The sequence below is a fragment of the Eriocheir sinensis genome, chromosome 45 (assembly GCF_024679095.1).
Source record: "Eriocheir sinensis breed Jianghai 21 chromosome 45, ASM2467909v1, whole genome shotgun sequence".
NCBI classification, from domain to species: domain Eukaryota; kingdom Metazoa; phylum Arthropoda; class Malacostraca; order Decapoda; family Varunidae; genus Eriocheir; species Eriocheir sinensis.
This window is the reverse complement of record NC_066553.1, coordinates 3670477-3689245: the sequence shown is the minus strand read 5'-3', so window position 1 is coordinate 3689245 and position 18769 is coordinate 3670477. Positions and strand designations below refer to the sequence as shown.

At 44.3% G+C, this 18769-nt stretch overlaps 1 protein-coding gene across 1 annotated transcript in view; it reads left to right on the top strand.

The window, feature by feature from the left end:
• Window positions 1-416: 416 nt before the first annotated feature.
• The window catches only part of LOC126980789 (neuronal acetylcholine receptor subunit alpha-7-like), a 68419-nt gene continuing 50066 nt past the window's right edge, over window positions 417-18769 (top strand). Inside the window, exons 1-2 of the mRNA XM_050831072.1 lie at window positions 417-489; window positions 4558-4724. Of these exons, the coding sequence (XP_050687029.1) occupies window positions 417-489; window positions 4558-4724 (240 nt within the window). The remainder of the gene's footprint in view (window positions 490-4557; window positions 4725-18769) is intronic.

Below are 18769 nucleotides of genomic sequence, written 5' to 3'. Positions count from 1 at the left end.
AAAAGACTAATGGCGCTATAATGGCTGCAGCAAACTGTCAACGCTTTAGAGAAAATTATAGCAAAGACTTAAATTGTAAACGGTAAAGTTGGGAGCATTCGCTATAGCTGCGCGTGGCGGCGATGCTCATCTCCGTTCCGTTTGCCCTTTGAACCAGTGGTGGGAGATAACCCGTTCTCGACACAGGGCCAGTGTGACATCCGGGTTACCACAGTTTACCTTCCCCAGGTTTGTCCAGGTAACCATTTATCGACCATCCCGAAAGGAAGAATGAACAGTTGGGTGGGCTGCACTGCCCGGCCTGGATTCGAACCAAGGCCCGCAGATTCATGGTTAAGAACGCTACCCACTCCACCGCCGAGGCGCGATATAGTCGTCACACTAAAAATAAAAGCATTTCGCCATCGATGCGAGAGATGACGACTGTGATTGAGATAGTTGTGTTGAACAGCATCTGGGCACATAATGACCACTTGAACGTGTTGTCTAGTGAGACCATCTCTTCCACGCCGTCCTTCATATCAAAGACCAACCTCTGAGAGGCGTGCGTAGAACCTTTGTGTACTCAGCAGCTGGGTGAGGAAATATAGATAAAAAATTAAACAGACATTCTTGAGCTTTCTAATTTCACGGTTGATGATAACAGAGAATCTAAACCATGAAATTGCATTTTTTATACATTTAAAATAGTACAGTTTTCTTGAGGATCATAAAGGAAGGAAAAAAACTTAATTTGCGTTGAGTACGAGAAATTAAGCACGTAAAAAAAATCAATATATATCCTAGTAAGCCTTGCGCCCTCGTAATCTCCCTTACACACACACACACACACACACACACACACACACACACACACACACACACACACACACACACACTTATGTTCTTTCTCCAACACCTCAGCGTGAGAACATAGAATACAAACAGCTTGAAACATGAAAAAGAAAATAAAACCATAAAAACAGACACATCACAAATAACCCCAAGAACCTGCGGTAATACAAGCATTGAAGCACGTAGAGCGCACGGAACACGAAGCAAGTATACAACAATCCTAATTTACAGTTATATGAAAGGATGACCTACACGCCCGGCCCAGCGACCCTTCCAACACACATGCACGACGCTGACCTAAACGGACACCAGCGCCTACAAACCACGAACTCCTGCACCTCCAGCACCTTCAGACCACACCACACACTCCACCAGTCATTATATCCTCCAAACACAAAGTGAGCTTCCGGAATTGTTTTTAATTACACCTGGGCGGCCGACTGTTTAAAAAATGTGCGGCCGCGTTACTGAGTTTTTTGCCGTAACACATTTCAGGAATACACGCGAGTACCGGGGAAAAAAATGTATCCCTGTGTTTTCATCACCGCCATTGCGTCACAGAGTTTGCTTGCCGTTCGCTGCAACACAAATCACTATGAGAACAACAACATGACATGGGGAGGGGGTTCTCTCTCTCTCTCTCTCTCTCTCTCTCTCTCTCTCTCTCTCTCTCTCTCTCTCTCTCTCTCTCTCTCTCTCTCTCTCTCTCTCTCTCTCTCTCTCTCTCTCTACCCCTCCCTACTGGCGCTAGCAATTAAAAAGTGTCGACGTTTTGTTGTCACCGTTCAAAACATACAAAACAGCTTCCGAAAACAACAAGACAAACAACGTCGATGAAATAAGAAAAAACAAGAATTAGCATGAAAAGAAATGTGTCCCTATTCTCATAAATAAAACTCTACTTTATTCTCTTCCACACGTTACCATTCATATGTATTTCATTTACCAACATGAGGGAGATGGAAGAGCCAGCCAGCCCCCCCCCCCCCCAACCCACCCACACCCACCCAAACACACATAAGGACAACAGCCACTCATGCAGTCTTCTTATCCCAACGTCCTTCAATAGCAAATCAGCACGATGACGGTGTGTGTGTGTGTGTGTGTGTGTGTGTGTGTGTGTGTGTGTGTGTGTGTGTCAGACTCTTGGCACTACAACACTCAGGCAACACACACACACACACACACACACTAGAAGCTGCCCACACACTCGCTCTCAAAACAAAACCGTAGAACAAAAACAAAAAAAAGAAGAGAATATGCTGTTCTATTCCACTAACTCTAGGCCTATCCACCCCCCCCTCCACCCTTACCACCACCACCTTCACCACCTCTTCCTCCGCCTCTCCATCAACAGCAACACCACCGAGAAACCTTAATGCTCTCACCACAATGCCGCCCCGTCGCTTCCACAATGTACAATCACGTTTGCACTTCCCTCCCTGCTCAGCGAAACCATGCACTCCGTCCTCCTCCTCCTCCTCCTCATTCTCTTCCTCTTCCTCCGCCTCCTTGTGCATGATGTCGCGGCAGTCATCAGTGTAATGCATAACGTTGAAATATTATGTCTGTTTTTATTATGTTTGCTGTTGCTGTTGTTCCTGTTGCTATATCCTTCTTCCTCTGTTAGTATGTTATGATATTAAGCCGAGGAAAAGAACGAGTCATGCTCCCTCAACTATCGCTCGAGTAAAGAAAAGAGATGGCAGAAAAATTAATTACTTCATCCTCAACTTGTCCGTCGGTATGAACGTTATTTTCCATTATCAACAATTCCGAAAAGCACGGTTAGTATCTCTCCGTCACTGTATACCACTTTATCTGTCTGTCCGTCCGTCTGTCTGTCCGCAAGAATTTCAGAGTTTGTGAATGCGTATCAAAGGAACTGTGTGTGTGTGTGTGTGTGTGTGCCATCTTACTACGCGTGTCACGAAACAAATGATTTATATATCGTACGTGTGAGGGTTAAAATATAGACCCACGAATATTTTTTTACAGTAGAGGAAAACGGGTCAAGTACAAACACAAAAAGAAAACCAAAAAGTCCGCTCATCACTGTTCATATCAAAACAAACAGAAATGAGCGGCCAAAGAGTCCACCACAGACACATCTCAGCCTCCCTGCAGTCACCTTCCGTGTAGTACTTCGCCCAGACGCCTCTACTGCGACTCGTGCTTGTCTACTTCCATGCAGTGTAAGGAGTCGCGTCTGTGCCTATTGCCTGTCAAGTAGGATAGCATAAAATTCCCCCAAGCTCTTGCATTTTGGGAAGAATTTGGGCTATTTAAACCACACTGATATTGAACTACTTTAGGTGGTATGCTTTCCTCTTCCTGAATGATGAACCAAATATTGATAAATGAAGAGGTATGCGAGAAGCGGTACATGTGGTAAGCTCTCGACTTCCTGGACTAATTGGATCTATCCCTTCCCAGTTCAGTTCAGTTCAGTAGTAGACGTGGGATAAGCCTTGGCATCGGCTACTTTGGGAATATCAGGTAACAGGCTGGAGAGGTGTGAGGAGCTTCAGCATACAGCGGAGTGTATAGAGGAGACAAAAAATACTCACTCCCATTACATCGAGAGTTTCATTTCAATCAAACGTCCACTACTGTCGCTGAAACTTGTGGAGATTTTATAAAATATTGCAATTAGCGGATTTTTTTCAGTACTTTTTTTTGCCCTTGAGCTGCTTCCTATACTGAAAAAAAATCAAATTCGTGACCAAGACGCTTTGGGCAGGATTGTTTACATTTGTGCGGTCTGCCGCGTACTGGTCGATTTTACGGACGGTTTCACTAAACACGCATCAATATAGATAACTTTTTAACTTAATTATGACTATATGGAATACTTCACTGATTTCAGCAAGGTGTAATGTTAAAATGAGTTCCGCTAAATCGAGAGTTCACAAGATCGAATATCACTATTTTTATTAAGGTTTACTGAACACATATTTCAATAGTGATGATAACATTAATATAAACAATACAACAACCAAACCAACTAGTGCTAATACTAATACTAATACTAATACTACTAATAATAATAATACCACCACTACTAAAACTAACTACAGCCATAAAAAAAAAACAGTAGTAATTATAACACCAGTAAAAACTACAATATTAAAACGCCTCCATCCCTTTTAAGTTAAGCAATCTCGAGTTTAAAACGTAAAAGTCGCCGCCAGTGAAACATAATAATCAAGTCAGGTAATTTACAACCCCAAAAAATATAACGCAGGAAATTTTGAAGTATAATGTGATTGGTTGGAAATTATCACCCTCGGCCGTAATAAAATTTAGTGTTGACGCTCCTCTTGTTGTTGTTGTTGCTGTCAGTGAGGGCGAACACATGCTCTCTGCTGGGGGAATTCAGACCTTAAAGCAGGGGACTCCACACCTGAACTTTAATATGGAGAGAGAGAGAGAGAGATGTGTGTGTGTGTGTGTGTGTGCCATATAGCTAACACACACACACACACACACACACACACACACACACACAAACACAAACAGACACAGAACAGCACGGCACAGCACACACTCCAACAACGCACATCACTTCCTCCACCCCCCCCCCAAAAAAAACACAAATAAAAACAAACAAAAAAACAAATCAAAGCGCATCACAAAAACAACAACAACAGCTTCCAATACCACTTTCCGGCACAATAAATAGTTTCCCGCCATCGACAGCACCGTCAGCCTGTCTTTAAGCCAGTGTCCCCTCTCCTTCCCCCGCAGGTTGCCTCCCGGGGTACCACGAGCGGCGGTTGCTGAACGATCTGCTCAAGGACTACAACAAGCTAGAAAGACCCACCGCCAACGAGTCCTCAGCCATCGTGGTCAAGCTGGGTCTCACGCTGCAACAAATCATTAATGTGGTGAGTACCGAGTGGGTGTGGGTGTGAAGGGAGGGGTGAGGAATGGGTAGGTGTGTGGTGGAGGTGGTGTGAGTGAGTGGTGTGAGTGAGTGTTGGTAAGGGGGTGTTTGTACTTTTTGTTATTGTTGTTGTTGTTTGTGTTGGTATTACTCTTAGTCATCATTAGATTATCAACGTGGTGAGTACTGAAGAAGGGACTGTGTGTGTGTGGGGGGGGGGGGGTGAGTGGGGGGGAGTGAGGGAGTGAGGGGGAGGTGTGATTCTGGTTCTTGTTAGTCTTAGTCTCCTTATTATTATTATTGTTATTATTATTGTTATTATTATTATTCAGATCAACAACGTGGTAAAGGTCTATGTAGGGAGGGGGATGGGGGGGTGGGGTTGATTCTGTGATTGTAACTTTTCTTCAAATCACTTTTATCATCACTGTATTTCTGATTTCCACTTTCTTTCTCATCAGCCGATTTTGGTGACCACTATGTCAAATTTTTCTTCCATTATATTTTTTTTACAACAAAGGAGACAGCACAAGGGCACACAAAAAAGGAAACAATAATATATGAAAAAGCCCGCTACTCGCTGCTCCCAAAAATAATCCGAAGAGGTGGCCGAAAGAGAGGCCAGTTTATAAGCTCACTCGCAGGAAATTCCTTATATTTTACCTTACTTTCCACGCTGAGGGGAAAGGCAAGGAACAGAGACGGAGGCAGATGAGACGTAAAGGGGAAGAGGCGGCGTAGAAGAGCGAGAGAGGACGAGCAGATAGGAGTGGCAGCGTGATGGGGTGGAGGGGAAGGAGGAAGGAAAGGGACGCGTCATACAGGTTGAAAGTAAGATGTAATAGGAAGGAGCTGAAGAGGTGGAGGAGTGACAGGCTGTGAAGGGAGCCTGGCGAGAGGAGAGCAAAGAGAGGCAACAAGGTGCGGCGGAGAGTAAGATGAGATAGGACTGGGATGAGAAGGGGTTAGAGTAGCAGAGTGGAGACGGATGAAACGGTAGAAGGAGGAGGAGTTTAGTGCAGAGGAAAGTTAGACTAAATAAGATTGAAGTAAAGAAGTACGATAGAAGACAACCTAATCAAGATGTAAGTAAAGAAATAAGATAGAAAGCCTCATAATAAGATGGAGGTAAAGAAATATGAAAGAACATAATCAGATGAAAGTAATGAAAGAACCATGATGAAAGGGAACATAATAAGATGTCTATGTATGAAAGAAATAAGAGAACATAATCAGCTGAAGAAATCATCACAGTCTTTGCTTTGTGCCTATCGCTATCACCTGGAACACTATCAAGGCAACATCGCACTCAAGGCCAACGGGAGTAACATCACCGATTTGCTCATATTCGTCACTCTGTCCAGTATCCTTTACCAGCCACAGCGGAATGAGGGGAGGCAGGGGTATAGGCGCGCACCGAGTTCCTAATAAATAACCCCAATGAACGCCTTTACACAAACTTACTAATGATGTGCAAAACTCGGCACCGCTGTATAAGAACGTGATTAGTGTGACCCGTACCTTGGAGGCATCAGGTAACAGGCTGGAGAGGTGTGAGAAGCTTCAGCATATAGCAGAGTGTACAGAGGAGACAAAAAATACTTACTCCAACTTATCTGGTACGCCAAGGAGGAGCCGGTGTGAAGAGAAGCTGCAGGTGCCATCTACTGAAGACCCGAAAACCTGCAGCTCCTCACGCACACTTCCAAGCACCGTAAATGTCAATTCATAAACGCTGTCAAATGATTCAAAGAGGCGTGAGTGGACGTTCTTAAAAAGGAGGATTCTGCCGCGCTCTCGCCGTGTTTCGGTTCGTGTATATATCAGTGCGGCGCTGTGACAGAACGCTACACAAACTTAAGCCTCTAGTCAGTTTTGTATTGCTGTCCATTATCGTTGTAAAGAGTGATGGCTGGTGAGTGTACATTGCTTAGTTTATAACGTAGCCTTTCCGGAGCAATCTCTCACTGACTGACTTTAATGAACTGACTTACAACACTGGGGGGAGAGAGAGGAGAGGAGAGGAGAGGAGAGGAGAGAGAGAGAGAGAGAGAGAGAGAGAGTCTTTTTACTGTCCTCTTTTATTGAGCAGTATTTTAGCGAACAGTTTTTCCCATTTGTCTCCAGACCGTACACGTAGTCTGTCTCTTTGTTTACAAAAACACGCACATCTGTTTTCGCGACTGTATAAGCGGACCGCCCGGCCTCCGCGTCCCGCCTGGTGCTTCCTCGGCCCCGGCTGTTGGCACTCGGCGCGGGCTGGCGAGGCATCATCACGTGTGGGAAGGTTTGGAAAATGTTACAGTTCTCGTCGGCTCTTCAACGCAGTATTAGGTTTAACGTTTTTTTTTTCCAATCTGCATATCGCGTAATAAATGTAACAGCAGAGTCTATTACCTAATGCTAATGTGTTTTGCTTTTTGTGTGTGCGGGTGAATGAAATTAAACAAAAATCCGATCACTGTCCGTCAGCCACATGCACGATGATTTGCTGTTATTTAATATCATCCAGCTCCATGTTTGCTGCTTCACTTTATCCTGCTGTTTATTATCATACTCTCGGTCTACTCATTTTGGTGCGTGCAAATGAAACCATACAAACTTTACAACCTGTCAGCCATATACAAGATTATTTTTTTCAGCAAAGGAAGCAGCTCAATGGCAGCAAAAAAGACAAAAAAGCCCGCTAATCACCGCTCCCATAAAATAAGTATACAGGAGTTGCCGAAAGAGAAAGAAAGAAAGAATTTGCTGTTTGTGTCTCTAAAAACTCTCTTACTAAAGTCACTCGTACCTGTTTCCAGTCAGCCCGTTATATCCCCGGGACAGTAACATATAATAAAATGAACTTAAACTCACGAAAAGCATTTTCTTCTCTGAGTTCACCCCATAAATATTTCCCCCTGAAGGTAGACGATCTATTTAATTAACTGAAAAAATCATAAACGATCAGGATTCCTTTGGCGGACGTGACCCAAATATTTTCTCTTTTATAAGACGGCCGCCCTGCCCCCGGCGCAGCCTCAAACACCTGAGCGATTTTCTGACTTCTAATTGGACGAGGCAGGCAGCTTCCCGTTGTGCTGGCGTGCTGGGCTTTCAGGAGTCACCCTTAAAGAAAGCCTTCCTCCTCGGCCTGAGACGCGGACTTTTAATAGCGAGGGATGACAAAGGATTGTAGACCTTCAACACGCGCACGAACACCCAGCAAGGATTGGCGCCTCAGCTTCCCGTTGAGTGTGTGTTGGCGCTCCTGTACTCCCTCCTTTAACAACCCTCCACGGACCTGTGCATGGTTTGACGATCTGTGAGTCTCTCTCTAGTAAAATCTTCCTACTTTGCCCTCGACTAAGACTTGTGGTGGGGAAGAGAACACTGACGAGGCACCGGCGCTTCTGTACTCACTCCTTTAACATTTCTCCTCGGACCTACATGCATGGTTTGACGATCCATGAGTCTCTCTCTCTAATAAGCTCTTCCTACTTTGCCCTCGACTAAGACTTGCGATGGGGAAGAGAACACTGACGAGGCACCCTTAATATGACGACCCACACCCACACCCACACCCACCCACCAACACACAAATGATTATACGAAACCCTTTTCACGAGTCACCCTTAAAATACAAAATTCTTCCCCCTCCCCCCGACCCCGCCCCTCTCAGCGTTATATACAGACTTCAGACGCGGCACAGACACGGACAAACACCCACAGCTACACGTATGATACAGGGATTGCACACACGCAGGGAGCCTCCCCTCTCCACCCCCTCCGCTCCGACCTTTTTCAAGCTGGTTATTCGTCAACTGCACAACCCCCCCCCTCCCCCACCTCTCTCTCTCTCTCTCTCTCTCTCTCTCTCTCTCTCTCTCTCCGTTCTTCATTCCTTTCAAGCAGCGACGAAATGGCTCTGTGCTTTCTCATTTCTTCTCTCTCTTCCTCTTTCATCCTCTCGTCCTTTCCTCCTTCCTATCCCTTCACATCCTCCTTTTATCCTCCATCCTCTGTTCCCTTCCTCATTCAAGCCTTCATTTTTCCCTCCTCTTCCTTTCCTCAGCCTCCGTTCTTCTCTCCCTCTTCCTCTTTCGTCCTCCCATCCCCTGCTCCTATTCCTCCACTTCTTCCTTTTTATCCCCCATCCCTTGTTCCCTTTCTCAACCAAGCTTTCATTTTTCCGCCTTCTCTTCCTCAGCCTTCTCCTTTCTTCTCCCTCTCTTCCTCTCTCGTCCTCTCATCCCTTCCTCCTATATCTTCCCATCCTCCTCTATGCATCGTTCCTCTGTTCCTTTTCTCGTTCAAGCCTTCATTTTTATCCCCTTTTCCTTTCCTCAGCTTCCTTTCTTCTCTCCCTCTTCCTCTTTCGTCCTCTCATCCCTTCCTCCTATCCCTTCCCATCCTTTTCTATGCATCACTCCTCTGTTCCCTTTCTCGTTCAAGCCTTCATTTTTCTCCCCTTTTCCTTTCCTCAGCCTCCGACCTCAGCCTTCGGACCACCCTTCTTTCATCCAAACTCTAAAGCCTTTCTCGTCCTCCTCCTCGTCCTCGTTCCTCTTTTTCCCTGTTCCTGCAGCTCCTCGTCCTCCTCCTCCTCCTGGTCCTCGTCAACGCTCCGTCGCTTCCATATTCTCCTCTGCTTAATTTTTTTTCTTCCCATTATCCCCCTTGCGACCACACTCACCTTTCCGGGTTTATCTTTGTCCTCCCTCTTTCTTCACCGGCTCCTGCTCCTCCTCCTCCTCCTCCTCCTCCTCCTCCTCCTCCTCCTCCTCCTCCTCCTCCTCCTCCTCCTCCTCCTCCTCCTCCTCCTTCTCCCGATCCTCTCTTCCCCACGGTCCAGGATTTATTAAAGCTGCAGTAGAAGACGCATTTCCTCACCATAATTTTCTGTACAGCTTCGTGGTGGGGTTCTGCTTTCGCCCAACGGATGGTCGCTATGCGGGAGCCACAGGATGATAGGGAGGTGATGTGAGGTTATGTTAGACTACAGACACATAATAACCAGATGGGGATAAAATAATGATATAGAGGTGGACGTAGTGAGAGAGACATAGATAGATAGATAGATAGATAGATAGATAGGTAGAGAGAGAGAGAACAACATAAAAAGAGATAGATATACGGACAGAGAAAAAGAGGGAGAGAGAGGAAGAGAGATAAGAAAGAGTAAATACATAGATTGAACAAAGGAAATAAGATGAGAGAGAGAGAGAGAGAGAGAGAGAGAGAGAGAGAGAGAGAGAGAGAGAGAGAGAGAGAGAGAGAGAGAGAGAGAGAGAGAGAGAGAGAGAGAGAGAAGTCTGTCCTTGGACCTATTCTGTGGAACATATACTTCAACGACCTCCTGCAAACCATCCTGATAGCAAGCGCCTACGCCGACGACTGCACCCTCTCCAGAACATACAAGAGGGAGGAAGCCCAGGACGTGATAGAGCCCGTCAACAGACAGTTGGCAGACATAATGGCCTGGGGAAAGAGGTGGCAAGTCAGGTTTGCCCCTGACAAAACCCAGGCCATGGTAATATCACCCTCTCGGGACGACGCGAGGCAACTCCACGGCAGGCTTAGATTCGGGAACGACACCATCCCTCTGCAGGCCAGCGTCGACATCCTGGGCGTGGAGGTGGACTCTCAGCTGCGTTTCGACCGTCACCTTGAAAGGGTGGCGCATAAAGCCTCCCAGAAGGTGAACCTCCTGTGTCGCATGAAGAATCTCCTTGACGCTGAAGGCCTAAACACCCTCTACAAGGCACAAGTCCGTCCAGTGATGGAATATGCTCCGTTCACCTGGATGGCCAGTGTCCACTGCCACCTCAACCTGCTGGACAAGGTGCAGAGGAGGGCAGAACGCCTCAGCAACGGCACCCAGCACCACCGACCGAGCCAGTGGGAGAGACAGCGACGACAACAACAACAACCACACGAACGACGGGCAGGAGCAACCACGAACCAGCTGGACAGCCTAGAGCACCGCCGCAGAGTCGCTGCCCTGACGGTGTTACACAAGGCACAAGTGGGCCAAGTGCCCCACCTGACGGACCTGAGGGCTACCTGGAGGAAGCCTGAGCGCAGCACGAGAACGGTCTGAGCAACGCCTCCCTCCTGGAAGTGCCAAGAACCCAATCTAGCACCCACCAACGTGCCTTTTCCATCGCGGCGGTGGTGTGGTGGAACAACCTCACTGCTGAGAGAGAGAGAGAGAGAGAGAGAGAGAGAGAGAGAGAGAGAGAGAGAGAGAGAGAGAGAGAGAGAGAGAGAGAGAGAGAGAGAGAGAGAGAGAGAGAGAGAGAGAGAGAGAGAGAGAGAGAGAGAGAGAGAGAGAGAGAGAGAGAGAGAGAGAGAGAGAGAGAGAGAGAGAGAGAGAGAGAGAGAGAGAGAGAGAGAAAGAGAGAGAGAAAGAGGGAGAGAGAGGAGAGGAGACGAAAGGCGGAGATACATGGATAGAGCAGAGGAAATAAAGAGAGGGGAGATGAAATAGGAGAGTGGTCGGAAAAGAGTGTGGGGGACTAGGTGGTAGGGAGTGAAGCGGAGATGAAAGAGTTAGGAGATTGAGCGAGAGAGAGAGAGAGAGAGAGAGAGAGAGAGAGAGAGAGAGAGAGAGAGAGAGAGAGAGAGAGAGAGAGAGAGAGAGAGAGAGAGAGAGAGAGAGAGAGAGAGAGAGAGAGAGAGAGAGAGAGAGAGAGAGAAAACGAAATACCGGTGCTGTTCTGTTGTTGATATAAGGTCTCTTCTCCTCTCCTCTCGTCTCCTCTCTCTCTCTCTCTGTCTCTCTCTCCTCACACACACACACACACACATACACACACACGGAAAAATTACATACATCATCAAGAACACTGAATATCATTGGTTGTAAGCCTAGACTCTTCCGTTCAGTATCAATTTACCAGAAGTAATACCCATCATCAACAGAAATAAACACTAATAATCCTCTTAATTGATTTCGTTGCGTTGATAGATGCATAATCAACGCGTTTTGCTTTTTTCTATAATGTCAGAATCCTACAGCTGCTTTTCCTCCGTTCATGATGCAACTGAATTGAGATGTTTTGCACCTGGATTTCGGAGAGGCATCTGATGAGTGCTCTTAGGATACAGTAATGTACCATGTTTTTTTATTTTTTTTATATCGTGTCAAAGTAAAGAAAAAGTACGAGCGAAGACAACCTGCACAAAATAAATCGTTCGAGAGAGCAGTTTTAGTGATGACTTCAGGAGTACCTTTAGCCCAAAGTGTCGGTCATGAATATCTCGATTGAAAACTTCCGAGACACAAAAAAACATGAGAGACTTGGTTAAACCCTCACGGAGACAACATAATCCTTGACATATTCTTGAACAACTTGACTGAAACACTTGCAAAAACAGGAAAAATGAAGGTTGCTTCTTAACAAATGCAAATTACTCTTTCAGGCGACTAAAAACACCTGTATTAGACGACCTGTATATTTTAGAACATTGTTTTATTATTACCGTTTTATAATCAGCACCTCAGAAGGCTTTTCCCTGTTAGTTTGTTTGTATTCGTCAAAAAAAAAGAGATTATTCCCTATTTCAAGGAAAGATGCATATTTGTTTTATGAAATGCAAATACAAAAAAAACAGGAACATAAAATATGCTAAAATACTTACTGAACTCGTTTTAATATTTCTTCTTTCACCATTGCAACAAGACTGCACTGAAGTGGATCATAACAACACCTAACCAAAAAAAATATTATGGTATAAATACTTTGATTACACTGAAAATATACCGTGCCTTTTGTTGGCCTTACTATTTATAATTGATAAAGCAAAACTCGATTACAATACATTACCGGACAAGCTGTTAAAAATGTCGAGCTTAAATATATTGAATTCATTAAAAATATGTCGTGATTTAAGTAGTTCTGATCATCCAATTGATAAAACAAAGGTGGATTACAATAACAATTATCACGAAAAAAGAATCTTGGTTAAAAACTTCACCTCGTTTAAAATATGCCGTGATATTTTTTTCCATCCTTCCCATCTAACTGATAAAACAAAAGTGAGTTCCAATAACAATTACCGCGGAAAAAATACTTGGTTTAAATACTTAACTCCATTTAAAATATGCCGTGATTTTTGTCGTCGTGAACATCCCATTGAAAAAAATTAAAACAGGATCAAGAGCCGTTCACCTTTCCGTTACAGCCTCGACCCTTCGGCAAATGTCTAGACTGTATGCAAATAAGCGGAGCCATACAACCCGCTTACTGTTAGCTTTTCAATATGAGCAACGACACATAACCATTTATTTTTAGTGAAATTACTTGTGAGTTCGTCGACGGGTTTCCAAAAAGACCAAACCAATAATTGTTCTGCATCGCGATGGTGAAACTTTTGCTAAACACACACACACACACACACACACACACACACACACACACACACACACACACACACACACACACACATGCATACATACACACTAAAATTTCCTGGTAAACTACGAAGTCTAACAATACAGCTGTCTGAAAACTCCAGTCACCTCTGAGAAGAACACACACACACACACACACACACACATATGCACATACATTCAAACACACCACGCAAAAATAATAATAATAATAATAATAATAATAATAATAATAATAATAATAATAATAATAATAATAATAATAATAATAATAATAATAATAATAATAATAATAATAATAATAATAATAATAATAATAATGTTGGAAATTTACACTGCACATTTTTAAAACACCAACAAGGTAATACAGTTTGCCATTGTTTGTGTTTATAATGTAAGTTTAACAATAACGGGGTGTGTTTAACGTGAGCGTAGCATTATTTTTCCCTAACTATTAATCTGTTAAACAACCACAATAATTATAAATGAATTGCATTATGAAACCTAAAAATAAATAGCAAAACTCCAATTTTTTTTACCAAAAACGAAAGAGTTCTGTAAAATGTGGGAGCGTATTTGGCTTTTATTTATATCATTATTATTATTTCCGACTTCTGCATCCAACGTATCGAACCATAATGTTCTCTATATCATAATGTGTAAGTAGTAGTAATAGTAGTAGTAGTAGTAATAGCGGGCTTTTTTCTTAGTAGCGGATTTTTTTCACATTTCTGTCATTTTTTTATGCCCTTGAACTGACTCCTCTGCTGTAAAAAAAAGGGGGAGGCAAACAGTAATATTACAAGCAGACTTTCATATTAGACCAGGTTATACGAATTTCCTGCTGACTAGTATCGTCCTCAGGTAGCTCATGCATTCCTTAGGATCACTGCACCCCTAAGTTATTCTCCAAACAGACCCTTTAACTGATCGTGTGTGTGTGTGTGTGTGTGTGTGTGTGTGTGTGTGTGTGTGTGTGTGTGTGTGTGTGCCTCCCGACCTTTACGAGGGTGCATTTGCATGAGCGTGAGAGTGTTTGTTTATCAAGGAGCAAGTAAAATGGTTAGGAATTGGATCCAAATATTGTCTTATCGCGAGCAATCTACAAAGCACACACCCGCCGCGGCCGAGGCTTGCATTACCGTACATTAGCGAGAAGAATGAAGACAGGCGAAATTCACATCGTTGCTACTTACCACATAAAAAAGGAAGAAAAAAACACGCGCATAAAACTGAAGAGCCGCATTTCACTGGCCTTTATGACGGAGCTTTATCGCCGCGACCAGAGAGACGGCGATGTGGGCGGCGCTGAAAATGAGCCTGGTGACCCTGGTGCTGCTGTTTCAGGTAGAGCGAATCCTCACGTGTTTGTAACCTGTGCGATGCCTTGTAATACGGTATAAAACTAATCCAAAGAAACTGACCCTGGTGCCGCTGCTGTTTCAAGAAGAAAACTAATCCAAAGAAACTGACCCTGGTGCCGCTGCTGTTTCAAGAAGAGAAAAATGAAGACACTCGTTCTTGTCACCTATGCGCTGCCTCGTTATACGGTATAGAAGCGAGGCAAACAGAATGACCCTGGTGCTGCTGGTCTTTCAAGTGGAGAAAAACGGACGCACTCACGTTTCTGTAACCTATGATGCCTCGTCGTATGGTATGGAAGCGGCACCAATGAAAAGGTTTTATTTTACACCACTGTCAAACACACCACTTCAGCGCAACACACTAAGAATGGCCCATTTTGCCTCCCGAGTGATTCCCGGGGAGTCACCATGTTCTTTTAAGCCTAAAGATGCCTATTCACTTGCCATGGAGCACACAAGAAAGGGAACTCAGTCTTCCATCACCTACACTGGCATCAACACTATTATATCTTTTTCCGTGCCTATTTTGTGGTCAACGGAGCGATTCATGATGCTATTGTACCCCATACCTTGTCAGATGGCATGGCAGTTAACCCCTTGACTGCGGATTTCCTACAAGAAAACATCACCAAGCTACAGGAATGGATCAAAAAGTGGCTGCTACAATCAATGAAGAAAAATGTAAAGTCCTGCACCTAAGGAGGGGATATCCAGCACACCAGTAACACATGGGAAACACTCCACTATCCACCACACAGGCGGAGAAAGACATGGGACTATAGCTTACCAGGATAACAGTGAAAGCCAAATTTGTTCCCATCGCAACGGACGGGTTAAAATACTACTAGAAACTCAAGCTTTCAGTCAACATTCGCAGTTACAGAGGAACCCACAATGAAGAGCAGCAAACGACTGACTCACTACACCAGCCTGTTCAGTGATTAACGGGATCATCTTGTTCTTGTATTCCATCAGATGCCTCGACATACGGTATACAAATAATCGATATAAAGGGAATGCTGTCTCTTTCAATACCTGGCAGGCACACTATCGTAGTAAAACTGGCCCCAGCACAGTCATGGACATTCATACTTATTTCCTGAAGCCTAAAACCTAAAACCGGAATTTCTCTGCTCATATTTCTTCCTCTCTTCTCTCTATAGTTGGTATTATAAAACACTTTTGCTTCTCACATCAGCTATTTCTAAAGGCCAAAGAGGGGGTCAGTCGGGTTCTAATGAGTGTTTCCTTAGGTTCACGGTACAGAAGAAGGGTCAAACTACCACCAGGGTCATAACACTACTCCTGGAAATGCCCGCAACTCCTACGAAAGCCTTGCCGAATATGTGTTCTTGGGCGGCGAAATGTTTTATAACACGACTCTATATAAGAACTTGCTGCGGGCTGTGTTTTCTTATCCCTTCTCTTCTATCGTCTCTGAACTGTCTACTACCATGATAAAAACAATACAGATATTCCCCTAAAATTCTCATTATTTTTTTTATTTCGTTTTATTTTTGTCTGTATAGAGTGTATTTTCGTCTTTGTACGTCATTTCTTTACATATAGTTTGGTTCTAAATTATTTCAGATGTCGTTCCCTTAAAATTCCCGCTATTCCTTTTATAATCTCGTTTTACTCTTGTTTGTATATATCGCATTCTAGTCTTTGTACATCTATTCCTTACGTATATTTCAATTCCAAAAGAACTCGGCCGTTGTGGCGGTATGATCAGTAATTTAATCTATCAAAAAAAAGACACACTGACACAACGAGCCTAGCGCAAACTAACGAAGCAGCCCCGGAAGCCAACAACTCGAAGAACATTTCCTCGTTGATCATTTTACTAAAGGCGGGGGAGAGGCGAGTCAACAACGAGACCTTTATGAGCGTCTTGAGGGGGGGAGGCAGGGAAGGGAAGGGAGGGAAGGAGGAGGGAAGGCCAGGCGGTGTTGGGTGACGCGGCGCTGTTGACGGGCGACTCTCGTGTTCTCGGCTTGTAGAGAAAATGTGATAAGATGGAATGTAGAGATTTTTCCCGACGCTTCACTGACTAAACGTAATACCCGCCTCTTCGCTTTCTCTCCCTCACTCTCTCTATCTAGCCACAAATCTATATATCTATCTATCTAACACACACACACGCCAAAAAAAATGTATAAGAAAATTACGAAAAAAAAATACGAGAAAAAATATGAAAATAAATCTACGCTCACATCCTGCCACATTTAACTTACGCACGCGCACAAGCACACACACACACACACACACACACACACACACACACACACACACCTTTCAGCCCCTTACACTGCATTCATTATCGCCGTCCGTTCTCAATCGGCTGATCAGCGGTGTTGATACAGCCGCCAGACTCACGGCCCACGGCTGCAAGAGATGCTGAGAGGCTTCTGTTCGATTACTGAGTGTAGGAAGGTCGAGGAAGGGTGGATGGAGGGGGGAAGGAAGTGGGGAAGGAGAGGAGGTAGGAAAGAAACAAGGGGAGTAAGGAACGAAGGAGGGAAGGTAAAAAAGAGGAGGGGGTGGGAGAATTAAAGAGGAAGGAGAGGAGAGAAGGAAAGATGGGAGGAAGGAATGAAAGAGGAGAGGAAGAAGTTAAGGAAAAAGAAGAAGGAAGGGGAGGAAAAGCAAGGAAAGAGTGTAAGGGGAAGTAAGGAAGGATGGAAGAAGGGGAAGAAGGGAAGGTAGACAGGAGAGCGGAGAAGAGGGGAGAAAGGAAGAAAGGAGAGGAGGAAGGAAGGAAGGAGGGGAGGAGGGGGAGAGAACGAGAAAGGAAGGGAAGCGAGGGGAGGAAGGAAGGAAGGAGGAGAGGAAGAAGGGAAGGAGGAGAAGAAGCGGAGGAATTAAGGAGGGAGAAGAAGCATGAAAAACGAAAAGGAGAAGGAGCAAAGAAAAGGAGGAAGAAAGAATTGATAGAGAGAAGGAAGAGGGAAGCAAGCAGACGAAGATAGGTAGGAAGGGAAGGAAGGAGAGAAGGCAAGAGGGGAAAAAGAGGAAAGGAGAAAAGGGATGCAGGGAAGGAAGGGGGGGGATAGGAAGTATGAAAGGAGAGGTGGAAGGAAAGACAAATAGAAATGGGAAGAATTAGAAAGACCAAACAATAAGAGATAAAATAAATGAAAAGGTGATTGAAAGGGAAGAAACGTGAGCAGAGCATGATGGAAATGAAAAAAGAGATGAAGAAAGGAAGGAAAACGGAAATAGGAAGGAGAGAGAAAGAAGGAAGGCAAGAAGGAAAAAGATGGAAGGAAGGGAGGAGAGAGAGAATTGAGAGGGAGGGAAGGAAGAAAGAGAAGAAGCAGAGATGAGAAAGGAGACAACATACCGACGAACAAGGAAGAAAGAAATGAAAAAAACAACATTAAGGAAATGCATAAAAAAGGAAAGACAAAGAGAATGAACGTGATACACACAAACAAATAAACAAACAAGAAACAAAAAGAGAGAAAGTAAACTAAAGCAAAACAAAAAGACCAAAAAAAAAACACAAACAACGAAATAAAAAGAGCAGACTGACCTTACCGAACCAAAGAATACAAAAAAAAGAGCTACAAATAGATTAGGAAAAAAAAGTTAGTTAATGGACGCTGGAAAAAACACTTAAATAGCAAAAGAAAAAAAGGAACACAAAATAAACATTAGGCCAACACACAAACGCCGCGCCACAATCCCAGGACCATATTGTGTGATGAGGAAGGATATTGACGGAAGCGGCTTCTGGTTAATTAGGACAGCCGGGCAAAAAATGGAGACCTGCCTGGTTAAAAAGAAAACATAAAACGACTTCATTAATAGACTTAATTTCCTATAAACCCCGCTATAGTGAGTGTGGAGAGAGGGGTGGGTAGGGGGGTGGAGGGGAATGGGTGTGGAGGGGAAAGGAATATGTGTGTGGGGGGTAGGTAAGGGGCGTATGTGTATGTGAGGGAGAGGGGGCAGGGGGTATGTGTGTGGGGGGGAGGGGAAATGTGTGTTGGGGAGAGGAGGGGAATGTGTGTGTGTGTGTGTGTGTGTGTGTGTGTGTGTGTGTGTGTGTGTGTGTGTGTGTGTGTGTGTGTGTGTGTGTGTGTGTGTGTGTGTGTGTGTGTGTTCATGTTACCTCGTCCCCCCCAACTCAAAATAATGGAAGGTAATTAACTAGGACCGTAAATAATTTTCAGAGCCTCAGGAATCGGGGAACCAAATAAAATATGGGATCATTACTTAACACTTACACTTACCGCGGCCCTTATCACACACAACTTCCAATTCACCGCCGCACTAACTAACACTTGTGACTTT